The 25464-nt window shown below is 41.5% G+C and overlaps 1 protein-coding gene across 2 annotated transcripts in view; it reads left to right on the top strand.

Annotated features, from left to right (window-relative positions):
* LUC7L2 (LUC7 like 2, pre-mRNA splicing factor) overlaps positions 1-24066 on the top strand; it is a 44420-nt gene extending 20354 nt beyond the window's left edge. For both annotated transcript variants that reach the window (XM_075182905.1, XM_075182906.1), the window contains 5 exons: positions 9126-9269; positions 10248-10424; positions 10587-10681; positions 22698-22862; positions 23760-24066. In XM_075182905.1, the coding sequence (XP_075039006.1) occupies positions 9126-9269; positions 10248-10424; positions 10587-10681; positions 22698-22862; positions 23760-23904 (726 nt within the window). In that variant the 3' untranslated portion in view covers positions 23905-24066. The remainder of the gene's footprint in view (positions 1-9125; positions 9270-10247; positions 10425-10586; positions 10682-22697; positions 22863-23759) is intronic.
* Positions 24067-25464: the final 1398 nt, after the last annotated feature.

Raw genomic sequence — 25464 nt, 5'->3', positions numbered from 1 at the left:
CATGTTTAAACGGAAAAAGAAACAATTTATTTTCCATCCTCGTCACAATTGTCAGAGATTTGGCAAGAGGCCAGAATGAAACCTGATAGCAGATATCTGATTCCCAGTTATCAATTATCCATTTACAGACTCTGAAGTAGTGTCATGGGAAAATAACCCCAGCGTGGATCTCTCATTGTGCATTTAGCAAAATCCACCATTATACCATTACCCAGTGCTGCTAACTTAAAAGATGTCACTGATAGAAAATGTGAGGGTATCCTGAAATCCATATATTTGGCTTCAGGGGCTTCCCTCCGTCCCGTGACGGCGGCAGCATGGGTGCGTAAAGCTGTGGAAAATTGGGCCTCTTCCCTAAGTAATGGCTTTCAGTTGGGATTTCCTAGAGCTGTTCTGTCATCCTTGGCTGACCACATTAAGGAGGCGGCTGAATATTTGGGAGATGCAGTACTTGACGCAGGTCAGGGATTATCCCGGACCTCCTTCCTGGCAGTGACGGCTAGGCGCACACTATGGTTGAGATCGTGGGAGGCGAATACTGAATTCAAAAAGGCTTTGAGGCATTACCATATGATGGCTCAGCATTCGGTCCACCCTTAGAAAAATTCATCTCTCAGGCCACTGGGGGACGAAGTGCGGTTCTGCCAGTGGATGCCCCCAAGACAAAAGGTAGGTGTTAATGCTCCTTTTGTTTTGCAGGCAGATCCAGAGGCATCCCCACCAGAGGTCATTCTTCAGTACCTCGGGGAGGGGTGCAGTGAGGTAGGCAGATTTGGACAGGGTGCCGTTCAAAGCCAGCAGACAAGCAACCACCATGACTTCAGAAAACGGCTAGATAACGAACATCTTCCAGAAATTACCATTGTGTCTGGAAGACATATATAGGTTGGTGTGAGCAGAACAGTGTGTCAACCTCTTCCTTCCGTTTAGCCACAGTAGTAACATTCCTTCAGGACGGTCTGGATAAGGTTTTGCGACTGGTATCCCTTAAGGTACAGGTGTCGGCCCTGCCCTGTCAATTTATTTTCAGAGACTTTTCTCCAGGGGGTCTTACATGTTCAGCCACCCTTTGTCCCTCCGGTGGCTCTTTCGGACCTAAACTTGGTTCTAACTGCATTACAGAAACCGCCGTTTTAACTGCTGGAATTTATTTCCTTCAAGCCTCTCACTTGGAAAGTTGCTTTTTTTGTTGCCAATTTATTTAGCAAGATGTGTTTGAGTTGGCAGCACTCTCCTGCAGAGCTCCCTTCTTGTTTTTTATCATGATGACAGGGCTGTCTTGAGGACTCCGCCTTCTTTTCAACCAAAAGTTGTATCCGAATTTCATATAAACCAGGATATAGTTATCCCGAAGTTGTCTAGAGATCCTTCTTCCATCAGTCAGGGCTCTCTGACGGAATTGGATGTGGTGGGAACACTGCTTCTTCGCTTCCAAAGCCAGTGGTGGGCATCCACCACAGACGTTTGGTCACAAGGAATTGTGTCCCGGGGCTAAGACATAGACCTAGTCCAGCTTCCACAACGGAGGTTCTTCACCACAGATATTCCCCTTTGTCCCCTCAGGTGCAGAGCACTTCAGGAGGCAATCCAGAAACTGCTGGCAGCTGGAGTCATTGTTCACGTCCCTCAGAGGGAAAGAGGTCAGGGGTTTTACTCCAGCCTCTTCCTGGTGCCAAAACCGGATGGGTCATTACATCCCCTTTTTAAATCTGCAGTTTCTAAACAAGCGGGTAAGACTTCAAAAGTTCCAAATGGGGAATGCATTCGAACTGTCATCGCCGGAATGGAGCAGGGAGAATTCCTGGCCTCCATAGACATCAAGGATGCCTACCTGCATGTTTTGATATGGAAGAGGTGCGAGTCTCTCCTCCATTTTGCAGTAGGGAGCTCCCACTTTCGGTTCAGGGCCCTACCCTTCGATCTATCGACTGCGTCCCGAGTGTTCACCAAGCTCATGGCGCGGGGCTCCTGTGACAGAGGGGAGTCACAATAGTTCCCTTTCTAGACGATCTTCTTCTAAAGGTTCCATCGGCATCGCTATTGACACATCACATCCAGATCACAATTCAGTTTCTGGAAGCACACGGCTGGGTTCTGAATTTACCCAAGTCATCACTCGTTCCGGCGCTGCAGATGCGTTTCTTGGGACTCATGTTCGACTCAAGGACCCAGAGAGTATATTTACCGGAAAACAAAGTCCTCGCACTACTGCGCAAGACCGAGATCCTCCTGGTGCGAAAAGAGGATTCTTTCCTCAGTTGCATGAAACTCCTGGGAACGATGGTATCGGTGTTCGAAGCCGTGCCTTTTGCGCTATTCCATTCTCACCCTCAACGGGAGGTTCTTCAGAAATGGTCCGGTTGCCAGATGCATCTAGACGGGCAGATCATCTGCCTGTCGAGACCCACTCGCCTTTCCCTGGCATGGTGGTTATCCACACAGAATCTGGATAAAGGTCAGTCTCTTCAAGCCTGGTCATGGACTCTGGTTACGACAGACGCAAGTCTGTTAGGTTGCGGGAGGGTACCAGGGTCTCTGAGATTACAGGGTCTCTGGTCTCCCCAGGAAGCCATACTCCCAATCAATGTCCTGGAACTCAGAGCGGTGTACAGGACGTTGACGCAAGCACAGAGGTTTCTGTCGGGGAAGCCTATTCAGATTCAGTCAAACAATACCACGGCCATGACGTATCCAAGTCTCCAGGGGGAACTCACAGCGTAGGGGCCATGCAGGAGACGGCCAGGATCATGGTATGGGCAGAGCGTCATGTTCCCAAGATATCAGCCATTTACATTCCCGGCGTGGAGAATTGGAAGACTGACTTCCTCAGCAGGCAGAGCGTTCACCCAGACGATTGGTCCTTCAACAAGCAGGTCTTTACTCTCCTAGTGGAATGCTGGTCAGGCCAGAGTTCGATCTCATGGCATCCAGGCTGAACTATCAAGCTCCTCTATACTGCTCAAAGTCTCGAGACCCCCAGGCAGGATTCACGGATGCCATGGCACTTTCGGCTGGTGTACCAGTCCCCCTGATACCCATGCTCGCACGGGTGCTAAAGAAGTTAAAAATAGAGCGGTAGCCCCTCATTGGCCACGCAGGGCATTGTTTTCAGACATTCTGGAACTGGCGGCGGCACCTCCCTTCCGTCTGCCAATGCGACCAGATCTTCTTGTTCAAGGACCTCTTCTCTGCCACCCTTTAGATCATCTAGCTTTGACGGTGTGGCTGTTGAGACCCCAATTCTTAGGGCCAGGTGTTTCTCGCGGGAGGTGATTGGTACCCCGATCAATGCCAGGAAGATGTGTTCCTCAGCCATCTATCATTGGGTCTGGAAGGCATACATTCTTTGGTGCGAGTCCCAAGATCTCCACATGTGCACGTTTAGACTACCTCGACTGTTGGCCTTCCTGCAGGCCGGCTTGGATAAGGGGCTCCACCTGGGGAACCTTAACGTTCAGGTCTCTGCGCTCTCCTATTTATTTTCAGTGCAGGCTAGCGGCCTTCAGGGATGTTCAAACTTTCTTGCAGGGGGTGCTCCATGTGCAGTCCTACTTCGTTCATCTGACAGAGTCTTGAGACCTCAATTTGGTGCTCAATGCACTTACCAGGGCTCCATTTGACCCTCTGGATTCGGTTGATTTACGTCTTCTCACTTGGAAGACGGTATTCCTTTTGGCTATCTCTACAGCTCGTAGGGTCTCGGAGATAGCAGTGCTCTGCTGCACGCCTCCATTATTAATTTTCCATGAGGATAGAGCGGTACTTCGCACCAAACCTTCGTTTGTTCCGAAGGTAGTGTTAAGGTTCCATTTAAATCGAGAGTTTGTGGCCCCGGCTATCCGTCCGATCCCCTCTTCTTCAAGTGACAAGTTACTATTACTGGATGTGGTTCGTGCTGTTCGATACTATGTTAACCGCAAGGCTTCTGTCCATAAGACTAAGGATCTTTTTGTTCTTTATAATGCCCAGAAGCGGGGTTGGCCAGCTTCCAAGCAGTCTCTTGCCCGCTGGATCACTTTCACTATGTTCGGGCTTTTCGGCCTGTCCCAGTAACGTTGAGAGCTCACTCTACCAGAGCTGTTGGCGCTTCTTGGGCAGCATGTCATGTGGCTTTGGCGAAGCAGTTATGCGGCAACATGGTCATCTGTCCATGCATTTTCAAAATTCTACAGTTTGCATGGCTTTGCATCCGCTGATGCGAGCTTTGGGCACAGAGTATTGCGTGCAGGCGTTCCAGAGCATTCCCTCCCTTAGAGGCAGCTTTGGTATGTCCCCAATGTCTCGCAGTGTCCCCTAATGGTAGGAAAGAGAAAATAAGATTTTTTACTCACCGTAAAATCAATTTCTCTGACTCCATTGGGGGACACTGCATACCCTCCTTTGCTCTGTAAATAGTTCTATTTGTGAATTTTACGTTTAGATTTTTGCCCTGGCCCCCCTTTCTCTTAGGCTTGATTAGACAAAACTGAGGTATCTGCAGGAGAGGAGGGGTGTGTGAATTAAAACAAGTCTAAGAGCCTAAACTCCTAGTCCCACCTCCCTATTGGAGTCGGAGAAATTGATTTTACGGTGAATAAAAATCTTATTTTTCCCATTCCATGGTGTCTTCCCCGTTGATTTGACTCCTAGTCACTCCCTGCAATGGACACTGCATTTTAAGTACCAGGGAATCTGGGTTTCTCCTGTCCCTACAGAATTTTTTAAACTAAACATTGACCACATCACTGACTACTTTAAGCTCAAGTCTCACTCGTGGAAGCGGCTCCCTCTCACTGTATCAGGGAGCGTTAACCTTTTTAAAATGATTGTGCAGCCTAAGTATCTGTATGTTTTGCAGAACTCTCCTATACATGTCCCTAATCGAGTATTTCAGCTTATTAACACGTTTATCTTCTCTTTTATTTGAGGTGTTAAACGAACCCAAATTAAATTGGGTACCATTTTCAGATCCATGGCAATATGGGTGATTTGGCTGTACCCTACTTTACATTTTATTACTTGGCAGCGCAATTATCACATTTGATTGGTTGAGGGCCTCTGGTGATAGTGCATTTGTGGGATTTCTTGGTGAGCAAACGGGCTACTCCACTTCTGGTGGGAAGTCGTTTAAAAATATTGCTCCTATTGTTACACAGCCGGTGAAGGTCTGGGCCAGGGCCACAATATCATAGGAGGGAAGGCCTGGATTTCGACTCTCCACTGTGGTATGTTGGTAACCTCCATAAATTAATGATATTTGCCATAAATATGGATTGGCTATGTTGGGCCATCTTTATTGTAATGGAGTGCCAAATACGTTTAGACTTTGGCCTCCCCAACTCTGTCTTTAATCGGCACTTACAGCTGAGGCATTCTGTTTATTCTCAGTTTGGTAACTCCTCGTTCCAAATAATTGCCTCCCCTACTAAGAAGTTAATGCTAACTATGGGTATCCGAAGAGTCATCTCTACCCTTTATTCAGAATTTAACTTCCAGTATGCACCCGACGGCCTACTACCTCTCAAGTCCAAGTGGGTAGTTGATTTAGGCCCGCTCACTGATGAGACCTGGAACCATATCCTTAAAAGTATGCTTTGGAGTTGCAGAGTGGTGACTGCATTCTGGACTGCTATGTGGGAATGTATATGTGATACCTTAACAGTTGCTCCTCTCCTTGACTCTAAGGTATGTCTTTTTGGCTCTACCCTGGAAGACAATTTGTTCAGGACTCCCTCTCCATATATATTTTTATTCTTGCAACTCTGGCGAAAGTTATAATAGCCTGTATGTGTCTTGCTGTTGAAGGACCAGAGTTCCGCAAATGGAGAGTTTTGGTAAATGACACGATGAATCGTGAACAGTATATGTACACTAGCAGGAATGCACAACATAAATATCACAAAATTTGATCCTGGTGGTATTCCTCGCGATATAGACTTAGCGCTGAGGATCTTGAGGCTTGTCATTCTCCTATATCGTAACTTTCATTTATTTTCTCAGTTTGACTCCTGGGGGAAAATTTATCAAGCTTCAGGTTTGAAAAAGTGGAGATGTTGCCTATGGCAACCAATCAGATTCTAGCTGTCATTTTAAAGAATATACTAAAATGATAAATAGAATCTGGTTGCTATAGGTAACATTTCCACTTCTTCAAAACCCACAGCTTGATAAATTTACCCCCTGGTGCACCTGAGCCTGCACATCTTCCTCTATATGTATATTGGTTGCCCAATGATCCTTTGGTAAACTTTCAGTCTCTTGCCTAATCTTCACAGCTTGTGTAACTTGTGTCATTTCTGATATGCACCCATATGCTTGACTATCAATGTACTGTTTATTAGTTTTAATGTGACTGTGTCCCTTGATATCCTTCCTCGAGACCGCATGTATCCTACATAGACTGTTCATTTGTTTACCTGTACTCTGTCAGTTTTTTCTCTGTTATCTTTTGTTTTATTTTTGTTTTTATTTTTGTTTGTTTTTATTTTTTTTAATCAAGTAGTACATTGATTTTATAAAGAAAACAACAAAGACTGTGGATACATTGGTCATGGCAGTTCACTAGACTCAACATTCAGTATTCATTGGATCCTTCTGTTTCAGATGTCTCTTTAAGAAGTAGACAATTGTGAAGAAGAGGGGAAAGTAGTAATTCATTTCTCTGACATACTGCTAGTGGACATGCCTGTGGCATTTTGTCCAAATCTACTACTAACCCTGTTCCAAGTGCTGGGTCTGGTGCAGTGACAGTACGGATTTCAATGGCATTTTAAGGTTCATCTATGTCACAGGTGCAGGCCTGAGACCCATTTTGACATCTACATTGGTCAGCAAGAAATAGTTCGGCCAGGTGACCGTGGGTCTTCAGTTGCGCATGCCGAACTCAGACTTGCTGCCCTTAATGGATCACATTAGGGAAGGCTTCAGAGTTCCTAGGCAAGGCAGCTCTGGATGCTGCCCTTAAATATTTTAAACAACCTGTTCCAAGTGTTACTTCAAATTGCCTAGTAGTCGTTCAGGTGGTGAGGTCTTATGCGCAGCGGGTGAAACAGATGGCAAGGGAGGTCTTTGACACAGTCCATCCAGGGATCATGCAGTGAACTGTTCCTCTGCGGTACCCTCTGGGAGATATTTTTCTCTATCTGTGGCAATCAGCCAGGGGTCTTTGCGCTCCGCAGCTGCTGCAACAGACAAGCCGGCTTGGGTGCATGTCTTGTTAAGGTTGCCTATCCTTTGGAAAGGATAATTGAATCGGCAACTAAACCACAGAAGCATCAGACTTCTACTGCATTATTGGGAGGGATCAGATGCTGAAAATTCCTCCCATGTGCTTCCGTCGCTTTTCCGGTGGCTGAGGGTCGACAACTTCAACAGGGATTCACCATTTAGAATTGGACAATTGTGACAGCCATTGTGCTGGGGGGCCTTCATCTGGAACTTTGGGCTCCAGAGGGGTCAAAGCTTCTGGCAAATGTGCTGGATCTGAGAGCAGTGTTCAATGCACTAGTCTGAGAACACCAAAGGAAAGGCCATAAAGATCTAGTCCGACAAGGGTTCCCTTTTCATGAGAGAACCCGGCAAAATAATCAGATGGGTGGAGCAAAATATTCCTGCTATTCCGACGTTCATTCCAGGTTTGGAAAACTGAAGCAAAATTTCTCAGCAGGCATGGTCCCTCCACTCTGTTTTTCAACAGATAGTTGAAAAATGGGGTCAGCCAGATGTTGGCGTCTAGGCTGAATCACATTGTGGAGCGCTTTTGCTCAAGAGCAAGATATCCAAAGATGATGTTGGTATATGTCATATCTGTCCCAAGGAATTTTCATCTGACTTGCCTGTTCCCTGCAATAGCAAAGCTTCTGTGAGTCCTAAATAAGGTTAACAAGGGAGAGGGTGTTTAGGTGATTCTGATAGCTTAGAAGAAAAACCTTTAAAGGAGAGAATCTCCTGACAAGAAAAAGAAAATGATGCACTCCGGTCTGAAATAGATAACTTTTATTATTTATTATGTGTATAAAACATAACTTTTATTAATTAATGATTAATAATTGTTCCTGGTCTTAAAAAAGTGAAATAATCACGTTTGAGGTTTCCATTAAAAAAAAAAATGGGTTTGTGATAGCACCAGACTGGCAAAGAATGTTGTGGTTCTGAAAGAACTGACGGACCCGATGCCATGTTGAGAATATCTAAGACAAGACCTGTTTAAGTCGGCTTACCTCAACCTTGGTGATGAAAGAACTTAAGGACTATGGTTTTAACACCCATGCTGTTAAGGCCAAGAATCACTACTAATAAGTTACATGGATTCTCAGACTGAATCCTGCATTGTTTAATATCAGCTGCACGCTAAACAGAAAGTGGTCAGCTTATAGCTGTCATTGTGCACTGCAGGACTCCATCAGAGGAGTTGTGTAATGTAGCCTGAAGAGGAATGGGCTTTCTGAGCTGGCAGCCTAGCGTTCGCTCTTTTCAACCAAAGCTGAGCTCCTTAATGCTGTGAGGTCCCTGTCTGTTAAAGTGTATCTGGTATGCAATTTTGAAGTAAAAATATAATTGCAATAATGTACACTATCTAATGCTACCTTCATTCTTGAAAGAAATCTGGTATTCTGTGCCTTTCATACTGAAGAATATTAAAATTGTGGTCGTATTGCAATCTTTTTGCAAAATACCAATACCTTATTTCCTTTAAAAAGAAAAGCGGTAGTTGGGTCATCCCAAGTGGTCCACAAAGATCCAAATGCATACATTTAATAAGAACACAGTTAAGTATACCTTTAATACACATTAAAAACACGGCTCTGTTTAATTATACTGTAGAAGTGTATATTATACATATTGAACATTTTCAGTGTGTTTGAGATATATATATATATATATATATATATATATATATATATATATATATATATATATATATATATATATATATACACACGTACACACACACACACACACACACTTATGTATAATATGTGTGTATAGATGGGTATATGTGTGTGTCTTCACTACATTTTGGCCCTGGAATATAAACATTTACAGGGCATGTTGATGTAAAATAGTGTACAACCTCATTAACATCATTCAAACTATTATCTTACCTTACCAGTTCTTACCTGTTTTTTGGTTTTGTTCTTGCTTAGGCAGAGAGAGTACATGAGTTAAATGAAGAGATTGGAAAACTGCTGGCCAAAGCTGAGCAACTAGGAGCAGAGGGAAATGTTGAAGAGTCACAGAAGGTTATGGATGAAGTTGAAAAGACAAGAATTCGAAAAAGAGAAGCTGAGGTTTGTAATACTTATGTGGAAATTAAGTATTCTTGTGGCTATTATGTACTCACATACACTTGTATTAACACATTTTAATAACATTAATGTGTTTCGAGTGTAAAGTCTACTTTTTATCATTATTGTGTGTGGTTGCAATTAACCCGTTCCTTCCCTAACACACGTTATACTCAGAAGGTGTGTGTATATAGGTATCAGGAGCAAACTAGAATTCTGTGTATTTTCAGTGACTGCAATACTTTCACCGCACACATTGGAAATCCCAGTGATGTCATCACAAGTTTGCTTGTAGAAGGAAAGTCTTGTATTGGTTTACATACCACTGACTCAATCTTTTCTGTGAACATGGTTTTTGCAGTAAATAAATAAAATGATCAACTGTGGTTCGCCAGGTGTAAGAGAGGAGAAGAAAAAAAAAAAAGGCCTATATATCCCAATTAACAATCGAATGTCCTCATACAATTTACTTGGGTAGACAAAGTAATTAAATGTTTTTGCTGTGTAATCAATGTGTGGTATAAGTGTAAGAATGTTTATCCTCATGTTCCAAAGATAATGTGAATACACCACAGGTGAAAAAGTTCCCTCTTCACTTTCCTTTGGAGGCAATGTACACTGTTTTGCGCATACAGGTCTCCCTAAACTTTTTTTTTGCCACCTAATATATTGCAACCTGCTGTGCTCTACCACTCCACATTTACTAATCCCAGGAACAATTGTTCTGTAAGCTTTCATGGCACGAACATTGAGTCTGTCCTTTTTTTATTTCTCAATAGAGCTTGAAAGGAAGTGCATTTTTTGAGAGAAAACCAGGCAAACATCCTCTTCCTGCACAGAGCATTGGCAGATGCAATAGCAGAAAGTTTTCTAAAATAGTATTTTAAGCAAGTTGTTTAAGGCTACACATAAGTGCGCACATATTGAGTAGAGAAGAAGTGTGTCATATATTTATTTTTCGAAAACTTGTTTTACAAACAGGAAATCTACCGCAGCTCAATGCCAGCCTCCAGCTTCCAGCAGCAGAAACTGAGAGTATGTGAAGTCTGTTCTGCCTATTTGGGCCTCCATGACAATGACAGAAGACTGGCTGACCACTTTGGGGGCAAGTTACACTTGGGCTTCATTGAGATACGTGAGAAATTAGATGAGTTAAAGGTATGTCTACTACCTTTCCACCCATATTAATTTGTTATACAACTCTAATAAAGGGGTTTGTTACTTTAATGTCCTAATTTCTTTTTATGATAACGGGATGTTCCTTTTACTAGGAGGTTGGTGGTATTTCTTGTAATATATATTTGTTTTTTAATAAAATAGAGACTTGTGACAGAGAAGCAAGAGAAGAGGAATCAGGATCGGTTAAAACGCAGAGAAGAAAGGGATAGGGAGGAACGTGACAAATTAAAAAGAAGGTAAGAATGCTTCTGTGGTAATGCCTACCAACTATATCCATTTAAGCCAGAGATTACAGTATATTTGAACTATATTTTACATGTAAGCGAAACTTGAGCTGTAACTATTTGGTTTTCAAACATGTTTATCCATGGTACTAAATTGGTGCATTACAATATTTTAACATTGATGGGCCACATAAACTAAATTGTGATTGTCCATTTTGTCTGCAAGTGATTTGCACTATAAAAAAAACGTACTCATTTTTTGGGGGAATGAGTACCCTGGATAAGTGATTTATTTTTTGTATTTAAAAAAAAAAAAAAATATAATATATTATTATCATCGTAGATTTGTAAGGCAAAACAGTGCTATACAGTAGGGAAAACAATATATACATAAAACATGGACATACAAGGTAGACAAAATAAATGGAGACATGAAAACAAAGGGTATGAAGGACCCTGCTCATTAGAGAGCTTACATACTATGTGGAAGAGCACAGTTTAAACAAGAGGAGCAAATGTGTTTCACAGTGGAAATTGGGATAGTAGTGAGGGTGCATTAGTGTGAATAGTGTTATCAAGGATAAGGTTACCACTAAAAAGCAATGGGTTTTCAAAGAGCTTCTAAAGATTTGAAGGCTCTGGGAAAGTGTGATTGAGCGTGGTAGAGAATTCCATAAGTGGGGAACAGCATGGGAGAAGTCTTGTAGGCGGGAGTGAGAGGTGGTTACCAGAGATGAGACAAGGCGAAGGTCAGAGGTAGATCTAAGAGGACAGGAGGGAGAGTATTTTAATGTGAGATTTTAGATGTATGCAGAGGTAATGTTGTTGAGGGCTTTGTAGGTAAGGGAGAGGAATTTGATTCTGGAGAACACAGGGAGCTAGTGTAGGGAATTGCAAAGTGGTGCAGCAGATGTGGAGCAGTGAGAGAGGAAGATCAGTCTTGCAGCAGCATTTAGGATGGATTGAAGTGTGGAAATATGGGTGTTAGGAATGCCAGATAGCAGGAGGTTGCAATAGTCAAGACAGGAGATGATGAGAGAATGGATAAGAGTTTTGGTAGCATGTTGATTACGAAAAGGGTGTATTCTGGCAATGTTTTTAAAGTGGAGTCGACAGGATTGGGAGAGAGTCTGGATGTGAGGAATAAAGCAGAGGGTGGAGTCAAGAGTGACACCAAGGCAGCGGGCTTGGGAGACTGAGGAAATTGTGGTGTTATTGTCAGTGAGGGAGATTTGAGGGCAGGTGGTGACTGGCAAGAGGGATGATAATAAGCTCTGTTTTGAACATGCGCCTTAAGTAACGTTGGGACATCCATGTGGAGATAGCAGAAAGCTCGCTACATGAGATTGTACAGAAGGAGAGAGGGCTTAGACATATAGATAGATATAATAAATATATATGTAGATAAAGATATATCAAAACCTAAAAGAGAGAGAGCGCCACAGTAGTGTAAAACTTTTACTTCAATTGATCAAAACTGTCAGTGCCCAAAGTGAATTTGTACCAAAATGAGATATATAAAGCACTTATCTGATCAATTTGCTGAATACCAAGGTCTTGTTTACTCAGATTAGTCCAGATAATGGAAGCCTTCCGGGATATAGCTGTAGGCTCAAAGATACCACAACATGGTGTAATATGCTCCAGATTTAGCCAGTAAAACAAACATTCATTTATTTAAAACATTAAAAGATTGAAAACATAGGCAAATGCCCGTACATTAAAATTGATATATTGCGCTTTTCTGTGTAAGACAAAGTCAGCAACCTTTTTGTATAAATCGTATTCCAGACGTCCCACGGTGCAAAAAAACAGTCTTCCTTACATCCTTAACGCGTTTCATCTCAGAAGACTTTATCAAAGGGTATATCTACATCATATTTTGGAGGGTTTAAATAGTGTCTAAAATCCAGAGCTTTCCAAATGCCCACTCGATATTTGAAATCCACGGACGGGCTCCATACTTCTGGAAATTTGTCATGATGTCACTTCCTGTAATTCGAAACTTGTGTATCTTCTATTACTTAGTACTTTCTATGACGTAACATCACTTCCGGGAATATGAAACCAGTATATCTAATACATAACCAATCAAAATTGATTTTTATAACAGTAAAATAATCAATTAATCGTAATTGTGTAGTTACAATATGAATTACATACATTTGGAAAACATCCATATTGACAAGAAAATTTGTGCATTATAAAATATCAGTAGAAATATCCAATACAAAAGGGAATGTTTTTAGCAAAACATTTCTTACATGAATTAATTAACTGTCCCATCCAACCAATAATATAGTTTATACAGTTAGCAAGCAATTAATATATCTTAATCCTCTGTATAGTGTGTGACATCACTTCCAGGGGTTATGAAACTGCTGTATCTTACTATTAGAACTCCGTTTATAACCTATCATCATCATCAACATTTATTTATATAGCGCCAGCAAATTCCGTAGCGCTTTACAATTGGGAACAAACATTGATAAGACAATACTGGGTAATACATACAGACAGAGAGGTAAGAGAACCCTGCTCGAAAGCTTACAATCTATGGGACAATGGGAGTTAGAAACACAAGGGCATGTGCTACATCATATTGCACAATGGACCAGCTAGACTGCAAAGGTAAAAGTATTGAGTGTGCTGTGTGTGTGGCAGTGTTGGTCAGAGGGTTGTTGTCTTGCGTTAGCAGTGTAGAGGATGGTAATAGGGTAATCTAGAGAAATTAAGATGATGGTTGAGGAATATCATAACCTTGTCTGAAGAGGTGGGTTTTCAGTGAACGCTTGAAGGTTTGAAGACTAGAGGAAAGTCTTACTGTGCGTGGGAGGGAATTCCACAAAGTGGGTGCAGCCCGGAAAAAATCCTGTAACCGAGAATGGGAGAATGTGATGAGAGTGGAGGAGAGACGTAGATCTTGTGCAGAACGGAGGTATCGAGTATGGAGATATTTCGAGACAAGTGAGGAAATGTATGTCGGTGCAATTTTGTTGATGGCCTTGTATGTTAGTAGATGAATTTTATATTGCATTCGTTGAAATACAGGCAGCCAATGTAGAGACTGACAGAGTGGCTCAGCAGAGGAATTAACGGTTTGGAAGGAAAATCAATCTAGCCGCTGCGTGCAAAATAGATTGTAGGGGTTCAAGTCTGACTTTGGGAAGACCAGTAAGCAGGGAGTTGCAATAGTCGATGCGGGAGATGATGAGTGCATGAATTAAGGTTTTTGCGGTGTGTCTTGTGTCAGATATGTGCGTATTCTGGAAATGTTCTTTAGGTGTATGTAACATGATTTAGATATAGAGTTGATGTGGGGAATAAACGACAGTTGTGAATCAAGGATTACACCTAGGCAACGAGCTTGCGGGGTGGGATTTATGGTCATGTTATCAACAGAAATAGAAATGTCAGGCAGGAAGCTTCCATTTTTGGGTGGGAATATTATTAATTCAGTTTTTGAGAGATTGAGTTTGAGTTTTATAATTATGTTGATCTCACATTGATTTACAAAATGGAAAATACACCCTTGATGATATTTGTAAGGAGTGTGTATCTACTACTTTACAGAGTCACTATGGCAGGACTCGCTAAAACAACAAATAATTGCATATTAGATATAGCAATATTACATCCATAGAGCTCACTATTCTAACAAAACATACTAACATCCCCCTATACAGGCGAACAGACCAGCAATAAGAAGAATACGAAATGTAATAGAAAAAAATAGATAAATCACAATAGTATCCCCTTTCCAAAGATCGTTTCAGCTAGGTTGCTTTCATCAGGGGCATTAAATATAATGTCATATAGTTAAGTAGACACCTGTGTATAAAAGATCAAGGGGTATATTTACTAAACTGCAGGTTTGAAAAAGTGGAGATGTTGCCTATAGCATCCAATCAGATTCTAGCTATCATTTATTTAGTACATTCTACAAAATGACAGATGGAATCTGATTGGTTGCTATAGGCAGCATCTCCACTTTTTCAAATCCACAGTTTAGTAAATATAGCCCCAAGGCCCCGTTCCTCTTAGCAACCACAAACATAGCAATTTATCCTAAGGGCTAGATTTACTAAGCTGCGGGTTTGAAAAAGTGGGGATGTTGCCTATAGCAACCAATCAGATTCTAGCTTTCATTTATTTAGTGCTTTCTACAAAATGACAGCTAGAATCTGATTGGTTGCTATGGGCAACATCCCTACTTTTTCAAACCCGCAGCTTAGTACATCTAGCCCTAAGTGTTGCCTATCATGAAATATATGTGATCCCTCGTGTAGGCTATATCAGAACTTAAAACACTAATTTAAGTGTCCATGATCCCAAAGCATAAAGTATAGCGATCTTGTCTCGAGGTAAAATTAATAGCCCACAGTGGTCAGTTGGTAAATGAGTGGTTAACATCATGCAGATGAATACAGGTCACATCAGAGCCATCTGGATTATGTTCAAAAGGTGCATTCAAATCAAAATGTGTTGTTCAGGTCTTTTCTCAATTAGTGTATCCAAACAACCAGATAAACATATTTGCAGTAACAACACCATCCAGGTAATGACAGGCTGCAGCAGTAATCAAGCAGATACTAGATGTACATTGACAGAGAAAATAATTAACAGTGAACATTACAAACTTCACTAATACCACAACAGAAAAAAATGACAAATCCAAACGTAATAAACATAACTAAACCCACATAGAAATAAAAAAAAAAATGAAAAAAAATATTCACACATAAAAATTAAAGAAATAAGTTTCCTCCTCTCCTCAGTGGAGGGATATGATCTATAGGATACCACTTCAAGTCCCAAATGGATGCCCTTTCTCAACAAGTGTCTCGCCACAGGCAGATGTTTAATCTCATCCAATGTTGTGCTAGCCTCTCTTTAAGCATACAGGATGTTTTTCCGATGTAGAGTAAATTGCATGGGCATTTGAGCATATAAATCACGACTTTGCTCTCACAGGCAAGTCTGTATTGTAGTTTATATATTTCTCCAGTTGCTGGATGTACAGACGATTCTCCGCAGCATAGAATTTGACAATTCGTACATCCAGGATGTGTGTGTGTATGCATGTATAAATATATGTATATGTAGAGGTGTGCAGGAAGAATAACTGAAGTACTTACTGGGGAGAAGCTGTCAGTGGAATTTCTCATGCCGTGTGCAGTCCCTCTGTGATTTCTGCTCTCCCCCCACTCAATGTGACAGGTGGACACAGAACCTAAGTCATATTTATCTCTTGCACTGATGCCAAGGTAAATCACTGGATCTCCACAAAAGAATAATAAAAACAAACCATTCATTTATACTCAGAATAAAATACATACATAAAAAGGACATTTTCTCTCACATGCCACTCCATCTGGTTTGGATGGAATTGGCATAGAAGCGTATAAAACCTCAACGTTTAGTCATATGCAGACATATGAACCATGTGACAAATCGGCAGGCTGGTGGTTGGGAACATTGGGAATTTTAGTCCTACAGCAGCTGGAGAATCAGAAGTTATGACGAACATGCTGGGCTACAATTTCTTGGACATTTTCTGAAGGTACTTCTCTCTGAATATGTGTTCATGCCCTAGGCTAATACGCTTGTAGCGCCCCCTCGCCCTGCATGCTGCTACTGACTGTTTGGCCTCATGCCAATGGAATACTATGTGGCTTTTGAAGCCTCTTGGGTAGTTAGGGAGGGTGATAGCTTGTATATTTAAATCTGTATTATAAGAACCAAACACTCACCCTCCAGATGGTTGTCAGGTCTGCTTCAAATGTACCAAGGACAAGCAAGGGAGGAAGGATCCCTTGGGGGTTCACTGTAGAGGTTGTCTCCACTTTTTTTCCCGTGTTGATATTCCTCAATACTCTTCATTTTCAAGCATGCAGTGTTTCTTAGATGTGCTCCATTCTTAGGGACAACATAATTACGTCTTTCCGGGTTGCGGTTCTCAGTTGCTCTGGTTTGTACTGCTAACTAGTGTGCAGCTACATTAAGTTGTCTGCGCTAAGTGATACTATGCGGGTGTTTCTCATACTTTCCTGGAAAAAAGTTTGAAGGGGATGCAGAAAAAGCTTAGAATATGGCACCTTTTTTCTGTTGCTCCTTCAGGGACAGTGACGGATTGAGGGGGGGCACTGGGGACACATACTATATTAGCATTTTAATGTTTGGGACTGGAGGGAGGCCTTATTATTAAACATGGGTGCTGTTAATTTAATGCCGGGTCTGGTTGGAGTTTTCTAAATTTCATGTACCCATTTTTTACCAAGTAGAGCCCCCAACATTCCAGGTTCCAGACAAACAGCAACTGATCTAAAGAACAGGTAAGAGAGAGCAGGGCAGTCAGACAGTCATCCAAATTTGGACAGTTGTCAAACTTAGTCAGGATTTGGTCCGAGTGCAAGGACAGTTGGGAGGTGTGTCCGTCTTCACACTGTACTGCTCGTGAAGGCAGAGGTGCGTGCACCTAACAGTAGTGCACACAGTTTTGCCTGTGTATTTGTCTAAAATTAGACATATTACATTATATCCCCCCCCCATCGTCTTGGGTACCCAGGGCACCCCTGAGACTTAATCCAGCTCTGTTGTTTATAAGGTGAAGCTGGGGAGCAGCCAGAGGTATGGGGTATCCAGCATCAATTACTACAATTAAAACCAAAACAAAATGAAAGTGAAAAAACTGCAGATTGGGGTAAAACAAAAGGAACCTCTATGCGGGGGGCGTGACTTGACGGCCGTGTTTCTTTCTCTGCTCAACTCCAAAATTTCCCCCTGAAAACTGGACTCCCCACCCCAAGTTACCGTTTCCAGACCCAATCTGTGCTCCTGAGTGTGGCCTCGTTTTAACTCTGGCAGTGGCCTGTGGCCTACAGACCCGAGTAGCAACCAAGAAAGCCATTGATTGTGGCACCAGCTGTCATCACAGGAAAGCCCACCACTGAGCACACAGTTGCAGGCACCTAAAATCTGCCAGCGGTCAAATGCTGGAAAACAAATGCCCTACACCTAAATCCTGTGATCAGCTGCCTCAAGAGTGCATCTATTTGGGCCCTATCCACCAACAGTCCCCCCAATACCAAGCCGTCGTCACCGCATTCACTGACCTGTCAACTGTCACTTCTGTCGGCCTGCTGTCTTTCTCACCTGTACGCTGCAATGTACTTCCAGATACTCCTGTGGCGAGTAGCTGGTCGTTCCGCTCTATTTCCACTGCGTTCCGCAGTGTAAAGTAGGTTACTTCCGGGACTGATCACTCAGACCACCGGGGAGTGGCAATAGATCACACAAAGCAGCGCGGGGGACAATATATCAGACAGAGCAGACAGAACTTTCCTTCAACATACACAGAGCACTTTTCAAATCTCCCACCCCAAGCTCCGTGCAGTGAATAAATTAACTATCGTCACTGAGGGGAGGGAGGTTTGAAATGGGCTCTGTAACAGCCGCTTCTGGCACCGCACGGACCCATTAACCTTTGAAATAAGAGTGGTGCCAGGGCTAAAATTGGTAGTGTGTACCGCAATCCTCCCTGTACCCAGAATACATTCTAATTTCTCCTGCTGACAGAAGGAAATTTCTTGGCAAGAAGCGTCAGTCATATTTGTACTTGCAAGTGAAGCCACTCTGCGTACACCCAACACACACCTCTATGGGCAACGTTATGAAATTCTATGAAGTCCCCTATCTTTAAAATGGGGTATATTTCACCAAATTGTAAAAAAGCTGTAACTTTCCCAAACTCATACCTCAAAAGCACTCCTCAGCCCTAATAGCTTTCTAACAAAACAAACCCCTTGTCTTAACACACCCTGTACACTGAGTTACGCTCTCACAAATAAAACAGAAAAACAGTGACTTTTTGCAAGACAGGAAGTGGGGAAAAAAAGGCAAGATTTTCAAGTTTAGATTATTCCTAATCTGTCTTTTTTTTTTTTTTTCTGTCTGAAATTTGCCATGCGACACCTATGGATGGTTCTCCATTGACATGCCAAATTTCAGCTTAATAGCAGTAATACTTTTTTAAATGTAGCTCCGCAAACACCCCCCTCCTCACAAAATTAGCATTGCATTTATTATTTCTTAGAATATATATATATATATATATATATATATATATATATATATATATATATATATATATATATATATATATATATATGTGTGTGTGTGTACAATTTATTTTATAATATTCTCTTGCATCCATTAGGGGGAACTGGAGCCGGGGCAGCATTCATTTTTCTTCTTCATCCTCATCCATGGGAGAAGACAGTGTACACATTGTGGATATATAGAATGGGGTGACAGGAGCTTGGCCACTTTTAATTTGCCTCCAAAACTTTAAGCTCCTGTTCCTCTATACCTCTGATGCCAGCCAGGAAGTTCATTATTTTTCAAGATTCCAAAGGAGATGGGTGCCAGCTTTTAGGGCTGCATATGGCAACCATTATAATGTAAACTTTTTATTTTACTTTACTTTAATCTGCTTCCTGTGACTGGGGACCCCAGAAGTGTGCTAATGAGATACCGCAATCGTTACTTTTTCCAGCAACTTTGTGTACTGCAAAACAGACACAGTTCAGAGCAGTCAGGTTCTCATTGTGCACTGCAGCTTTGCTCTGTACTTTGTGTCTGTTTTGCAATCCACTTACAGCTGTCATTGTCATCCTCTCTATCTTCCCTGATCTTACCTATTATGTCGGATAATGGGAATACATACAGGGCCAAACCTTGGAAAGTGGTGGTCGTTTATATAAATTACCTGTCCAAGAGCCACTCTAAATTGTCTAGTGGACAATCCGGAGCAGCTGCTTTAGATGCAGCATGTGAGACAGCAGCCGCAATAGCCAGTGGGGTGTTTTCATTGTAATGGTTGAACCATCCTGAGTAATGTTTTTGGCCCGGTGCATTGCGAAGCTTATGAGGATGTTGTCTGCCCCCCCTTAACCCCCAGGGGCTGATCTGGTACCCACCCTCCTCAGCCCCTTCGGATAGCTTGAGAACGGGTCCTTCCCTTTTCAATATCGCAACAGTGAAGTTCGAAGACTCATAGCCGTGCATCTCCAGAAGTCATGTTGGGCAGAAGGCCTGGTCAGTTTGGTGCAGAGGTTCAGTTCTTGTCTTCCCTGGAGAGGATGATGGAATCTTCTTTTACAAATCTGCAGAAGCGCCAAGCTCCTGCTGCTTTTCGGTCTTTGAAGGGCTCGGACTGTAAGGAGTTCTTTCAAGAGCAAGATGAGGTGGCCTAAGAATCTTACTCTAGGGTTTTCTAGTGCATTGACGAGGATTCCAGCTGGATTCCACCCACCCTGGAACTGTCGGTGTGAAAGCATTCTGATTTTCTTCTGTGGCCTGTGGTTTGATTCAATCACAGATGCTAGGTCATATTAATCTGTTCTCAGGTATACATTGTAGATCTTCTTAGGATCCCACCTGGAGGGCTTTTCCCCACTGACTTCGGGTAACAAAGTAAAGCGTTTTGCTCTACGGGATGCCTTCAGTCCTTGATCTCTTTCAGGAACAGTAATTGAAGTCCCTGAAAGGATTGAGTTTTTACTCCAAACTCTTCTTGGTTCAGAAACCTGAATGGAGTTCAGCTATGGCATGGACCAGGATTATTCATTGTGTCCTTAGAATCTAGGATGTGTATTTGCTTGTCCCAATCTAGAAGACACACCTTTGTTTCCTCAGATTCCCTGTACTGTCCCACCATTTTACATTCGGGCTATAGTGTCTTCACAAAGATCATGGCTGTGATCCCTACCCTTCTGAGGTCCAGGAGAAGGTGACTGTCATTCTATATCTAAACCATCTGCTCATTAATATTGGGCATGTTTGGGATACAACCCAATCTCAGCAGGTTTGTCTTCCTGGAACTGCTCTTCGATACCCACCATCTGGAGATGTTCTTGGCAAAGGGCATAGTCCTCTCTTTACAGGGGGTCGTGAAGACCACGTTAAATTACAGACTAGTGTTCATTCTCCTTTGTTTGAAAGTCCTAGGCACAGATGGTCTCAACATTTCAGGTAGTGCAGTTAACACCGTTTCACTCAAGGAGTCCTGATCAAGATTATTTTGGAATGGAATAAATTTCACCATCGTCTGACCAGCCAGTTCATCAGACTGTCTCCAGGAGTTCACCAGTCACTCCTCTGGTGGTAGAGAAGCGGCACCCTCTCCTTTGGCAATAGATACTGTTGGCTATGGTTGCCAGCCGGGCAGGCTGTTTTCTTTTGAACTCCATAGGACTCGGAAACTGTTTTTCAATGCCATAGTCTGAGCACTGCTATTCTTGTGAGGAAGTGCCATTTAGATGTAGGCAGACTGTGCCACAGTGGTGGCTTACTTCAATCATTAGTGAGGCACCAAGAGTACCCTGATCATGAAAGGAATCTTCAGGATCTTGCAAGGAGTGAAAAATCATGGCGGTGTCCACCCTAGGAGTGGAGAACTGGAATGCAGTTTTTCTACACAAGTTCTGTTTGCCTCAGGATGATGGCATCCCTGTTTGACAATATGGTGGAGCACTTCTGCTCCAGGACAGGGGGGTCCACGGTTGTTACTGATAGACTCCATGTAGATACCCTGGGACTTGTGTCTGATTTACATGTTTTCTCCAGTAGTAAGGCTCCCGTGTGTACTCTAGTAGGTATTAAGGAGAAGATGCTCAGGTGTGACTGGTAACACGAATGAACGGGAAGGTTCTGTTACACAGATGTTTTCAGCGTGGCAGACAGCCTGTTGTGGTGTCTGCCTCTAAGATTAGACCAGCTAGGTCAGGTTTCTTTCTACACTGGAGTTACCTTGGCTGGCTTGGCTGGCTTTCTCGGCATGGCTCTTGAAGCCACCATCCTTAAGGTGAAGGGCTTTCTGCTCAGCATGTTTCAGACCATGCTCTAGGCTAGGAAACTGGTCTTAAGAAAACATTAATGATCTCCGGATCTACATGTTCTGGTGTTAATGAAAGGGGTTTCCCTCTTTTTACAGGTGTGAAAACTGGATCTTATACATTCTTATCATGATGCTGCCAGCCTTGCAGCACTTTCCCTTTTGAAGTAATGGATTCTGTGGAATAAAATTATCAGACCACAGGGGAATGGAGTTCCTAGATTTTGGATCTTCGGGAGGAGCACTTTGCCCACCTGCAATCTCCTACTGACTGGTACCTCCTGACCGATTACTATAGATCAAGACTGCGGTGTAGCCGTCAGAGCGTTGGCACGGAGTTGCTGGGTTCAACACAAGACAGCCGGGGAACGAATAAGAGTTGTGGGTACACTGAGATCATGGGGCATAGAAGCTTCAATTAGCACTTAACTTTTTTTTTTTCTTATCTGTTGATCACAGGATAAAGCAGGCAGCAGGCAATAGGTGGAATCTTTAAGCAAAGAGGTTTATTGGCCCAAGGGATCCTTACAAAGACCATTACACACTAGTTGGAGGTACTAGTGATCATCCAGGAGTACAGATGGTGTAATATAGTTAAAATACAAAATACAGATCTTTTATTTACTGTTTCTGACACACATATTGGTAGGAGGTAACACAGCCCCTTTCCTAGCTGGCACCACAGTCTGAGATATTACATCAGATATTTAGCATCAGGATGTAGCTTTGACTTAACGCAGTTCACATCAATCTGATTTTCTAAATTACTTGCTACATGATAAAAGGTAACAATCTCCTGTTGTGTATGCAGGCTAAAAAAGTGTTGGTCACTCACAGATGAAAAATGCTTAATTAGCATGGGATTTCCTTTCTTCAGACAGTTCTCGAAAGAAATTTCCATGGCATCGGTACATGTACAATACAAAACAAAGTGGCACAATGTTTATCATTGCAGATATACTAAGTGAGATCAATTTATACAATAGAAATAACTTAAGTGATCCAGCCACAGGCTGTATTAGTGTTAAATGGTACATGTATTCTTGTTTGTATACCATTTAATACACATACTTTACATTGTTAGAATGTGTTATTACTTGTTATTGAGTGCTGCATTTTGGCCCCATCCAGGTCAAGATCCAGAGAAAGACGCAAACCTCGTTCTTCCTCGCGGGAACGTAAAAGAAAAACACGTTCCAGATCACATGACAAACGTCATAGCCATAGATCACGTTCGAGTAGCCGTAGTCACCATCGCAGTTGTGACAGGAGCAGAGACCGGAGCTCCAAGTCAAAGTATGTTTTTAATTATGGGTCTTGGTTAAAAAAAATATATATATAGAAGTTGCAAAAATGATTTAAATATAATCTCATACACACTTCAATTTTAAAATTAATGATATATTGCATGTTAAATTCACTGTGCATTGACCTGTGTACCTTGTTATCAATGATAGTAAGGAGCTCATATAGAGTTTTGTATTTAGTTTACTTTAACTGTAACTTTAACTTCTCATTCATCCAACTTTGGGATACTAAGATCATGGGACATAGAGGCTCCGATTAGCACTTACATTTTTTTTTTTTTTTTTAAATAAGGTTTTGCTTTTTTCCAAACTCCCTCCTCTATATCCCTCATCCTGTAAACAACTTTGTTATTTTACTGTCTATAAACTCCCCTGAAAACATTTAACGGGAACTAGAGTGTAAATGGGCGCTCAGTGGTTTAAGAAAAAAGGATTTAAATCAAGTGTGAAAATACCATTTTCTCATACATCCATTTGGGGGACACAGATAATGGGGACGTCCCAAGCTGCACCTTGAATGGGTTGAATGGTATGGAGGGGAAATGTCTTCAGCATGTAATAAGTATTCTTGCGCAATAAAAATCCATTTGAAATATATATATTTTTAAAGATATTTGCACATAAGGTCAACAAAACAGTGCCAGTAGGTCATTAGTAATACAACTATGTATTCCTCCTTGTGTCAAATATATTTGCTTTATTTTATTAGCTTGGAGGAAGATAATTGAAAGGTATGACAAAAATTGGAATTGTACATATTTAAAATATTTATGAATGAAGGTAATTACTCTGGCCATTATTTCACTGGGTTTAAATCAGATTGACAATTGTTGCCGCCTCCTCCCACACCAAAGTTATTAATTATTATAATGTTACTTTTGTCTAGGTCATCCAGAGATAAAGAGATCTCATCAAAAGATAGAGAGCGATCTAGAGACAGGGATCGCAAGCACAAGAAACGCAGCTATGAAAGTGCTAATGGCAAATCGGAGGAACATAGTTCAGAAGAACGTGAAGCTGGAGAGATCTGACATTCCATAGCCCAAATTTTTTCAGCTGAAAACCTGGGGACAAAAAACAATCTGCTACTTCTGCTATAATAGGTGTAAAATAAAGCCTATCTTCGGTGTATGTATGAATGTATGTATGTGTATATGTATATGTGTGTGTGTATGTATGTATGTATGTATGTATGTATGTATGTATATATATATATATATATATATATATGTATGTATATATATATATATATATATATATATATATATATATATATATATATATATATATATATATAAATATTATATTGTGGCAAGAGCCCGCTACTGCAGAAGCACACGCGTACAACTTCTTCCTTTTTATGGTTCTTTATTGTCAGTTTGGGCTAATGTTTTGACACCGTATACTTGCACAGCAATTATGGAGACCCTCAACGCTTACTATACATAGTCCAGCTCTCTCTCCAGATCAGCCAGCTAGCCCAGCGTTGATCTCCCTGAACAATGAAACAAGCAGGGTTTTATACCTGACACTCCTCCCACAGGCCTAGCTTGATGGACAGGTGACACACCTACCTTCTCTTTAAAAGGAAACGCCCATCCCTGGCTCTGTTTAGACTATCAGACCCACCCTGTCTGTTTGCTGAGAGCAAGCAGCTTTTTAATTATGTAAGTAAACCAATTTTAAACTACACATATGTTTTTACCTGGTTTAATCTCCACATAGGTACATAACTGTGCCAATGTTTTACTCTACTTCCCTGCTTTCTCTGCATATTGCCAGCTAAATGCCTCCTTTTGTTGCAATATATATATATATATATATATATATATATATATATATATATATATATATAAAATTTGCATTTGCTCGAGATGGACAATACATGCAGAGTTTTTGTTACAGTAGAATTGAACAGCAATGTAGGCCCTTTTCTGCATTTTGCTTGCATTTAACTTAAGGATTCATTGATGAATACAATATGTTCTGTCTGCTGTTATAAATGCCACTCTTTGTATGTCTTAGCGATGCCTGAATTGACGCGTTAATAGTGTCATCCAGGAATATCATCATTACCTTGGATTTTTACACCCTTTCATTTTTTTCTTCCTTGTTTTTTAAGCTTCCATGTTAATCAGTTGTCAAATATCTATAAAAGTATGTTATGGAAGTTTTTTGCTCTAAAATGCAGTTTTCATTTAAAAGAATGTTTGCAGTAGAACCAAGTTTCAGTTTCTCTGGACACATGTTTAAAAATGCTTAAATAAAAACTCACCCAGTGCATTTCCAAACAAAATGGACCTGACCATGTGTGATCCTTTTAAAATTACAATAGAATTTTATATTTTGAGCATGAGTGGATTAAAGGGTCAATTAAAATGTTTCTCCCCAGCATGTTTATGCCCTTCATAGTGTAATATATTTTAGGCGGAGAACCTGAGAAGCAAACTAGTTTATATAAAAGAGCTATTAATAACATTGACAAATCTGTGTATAAGAGCTAGTCCACAAGAAGTACCATTCTGATACTTCCCAGGTTAGAGATACAATAAAGTATACAATGTTAAAATATCAAACTCCTATTATGATGG

The sequence above is a fragment of the Mixophyes fleayi genome, chromosome 8 (genome assembly GCF_038048845.1).
Source record: "Mixophyes fleayi isolate aMixFle1 chromosome 8, aMixFle1.hap1, whole genome shotgun sequence".
NCBI lineage: Eukaryota > Metazoa > Chordata > Amphibia > Anura > Limnodynastidae > Mixophyes > Mixophyes fleayi.
The sequence above is the reverse complement of the archived record's forward strand: the minus strand, read 5'-3'. Positions and strand labels throughout refer to the sequence as shown.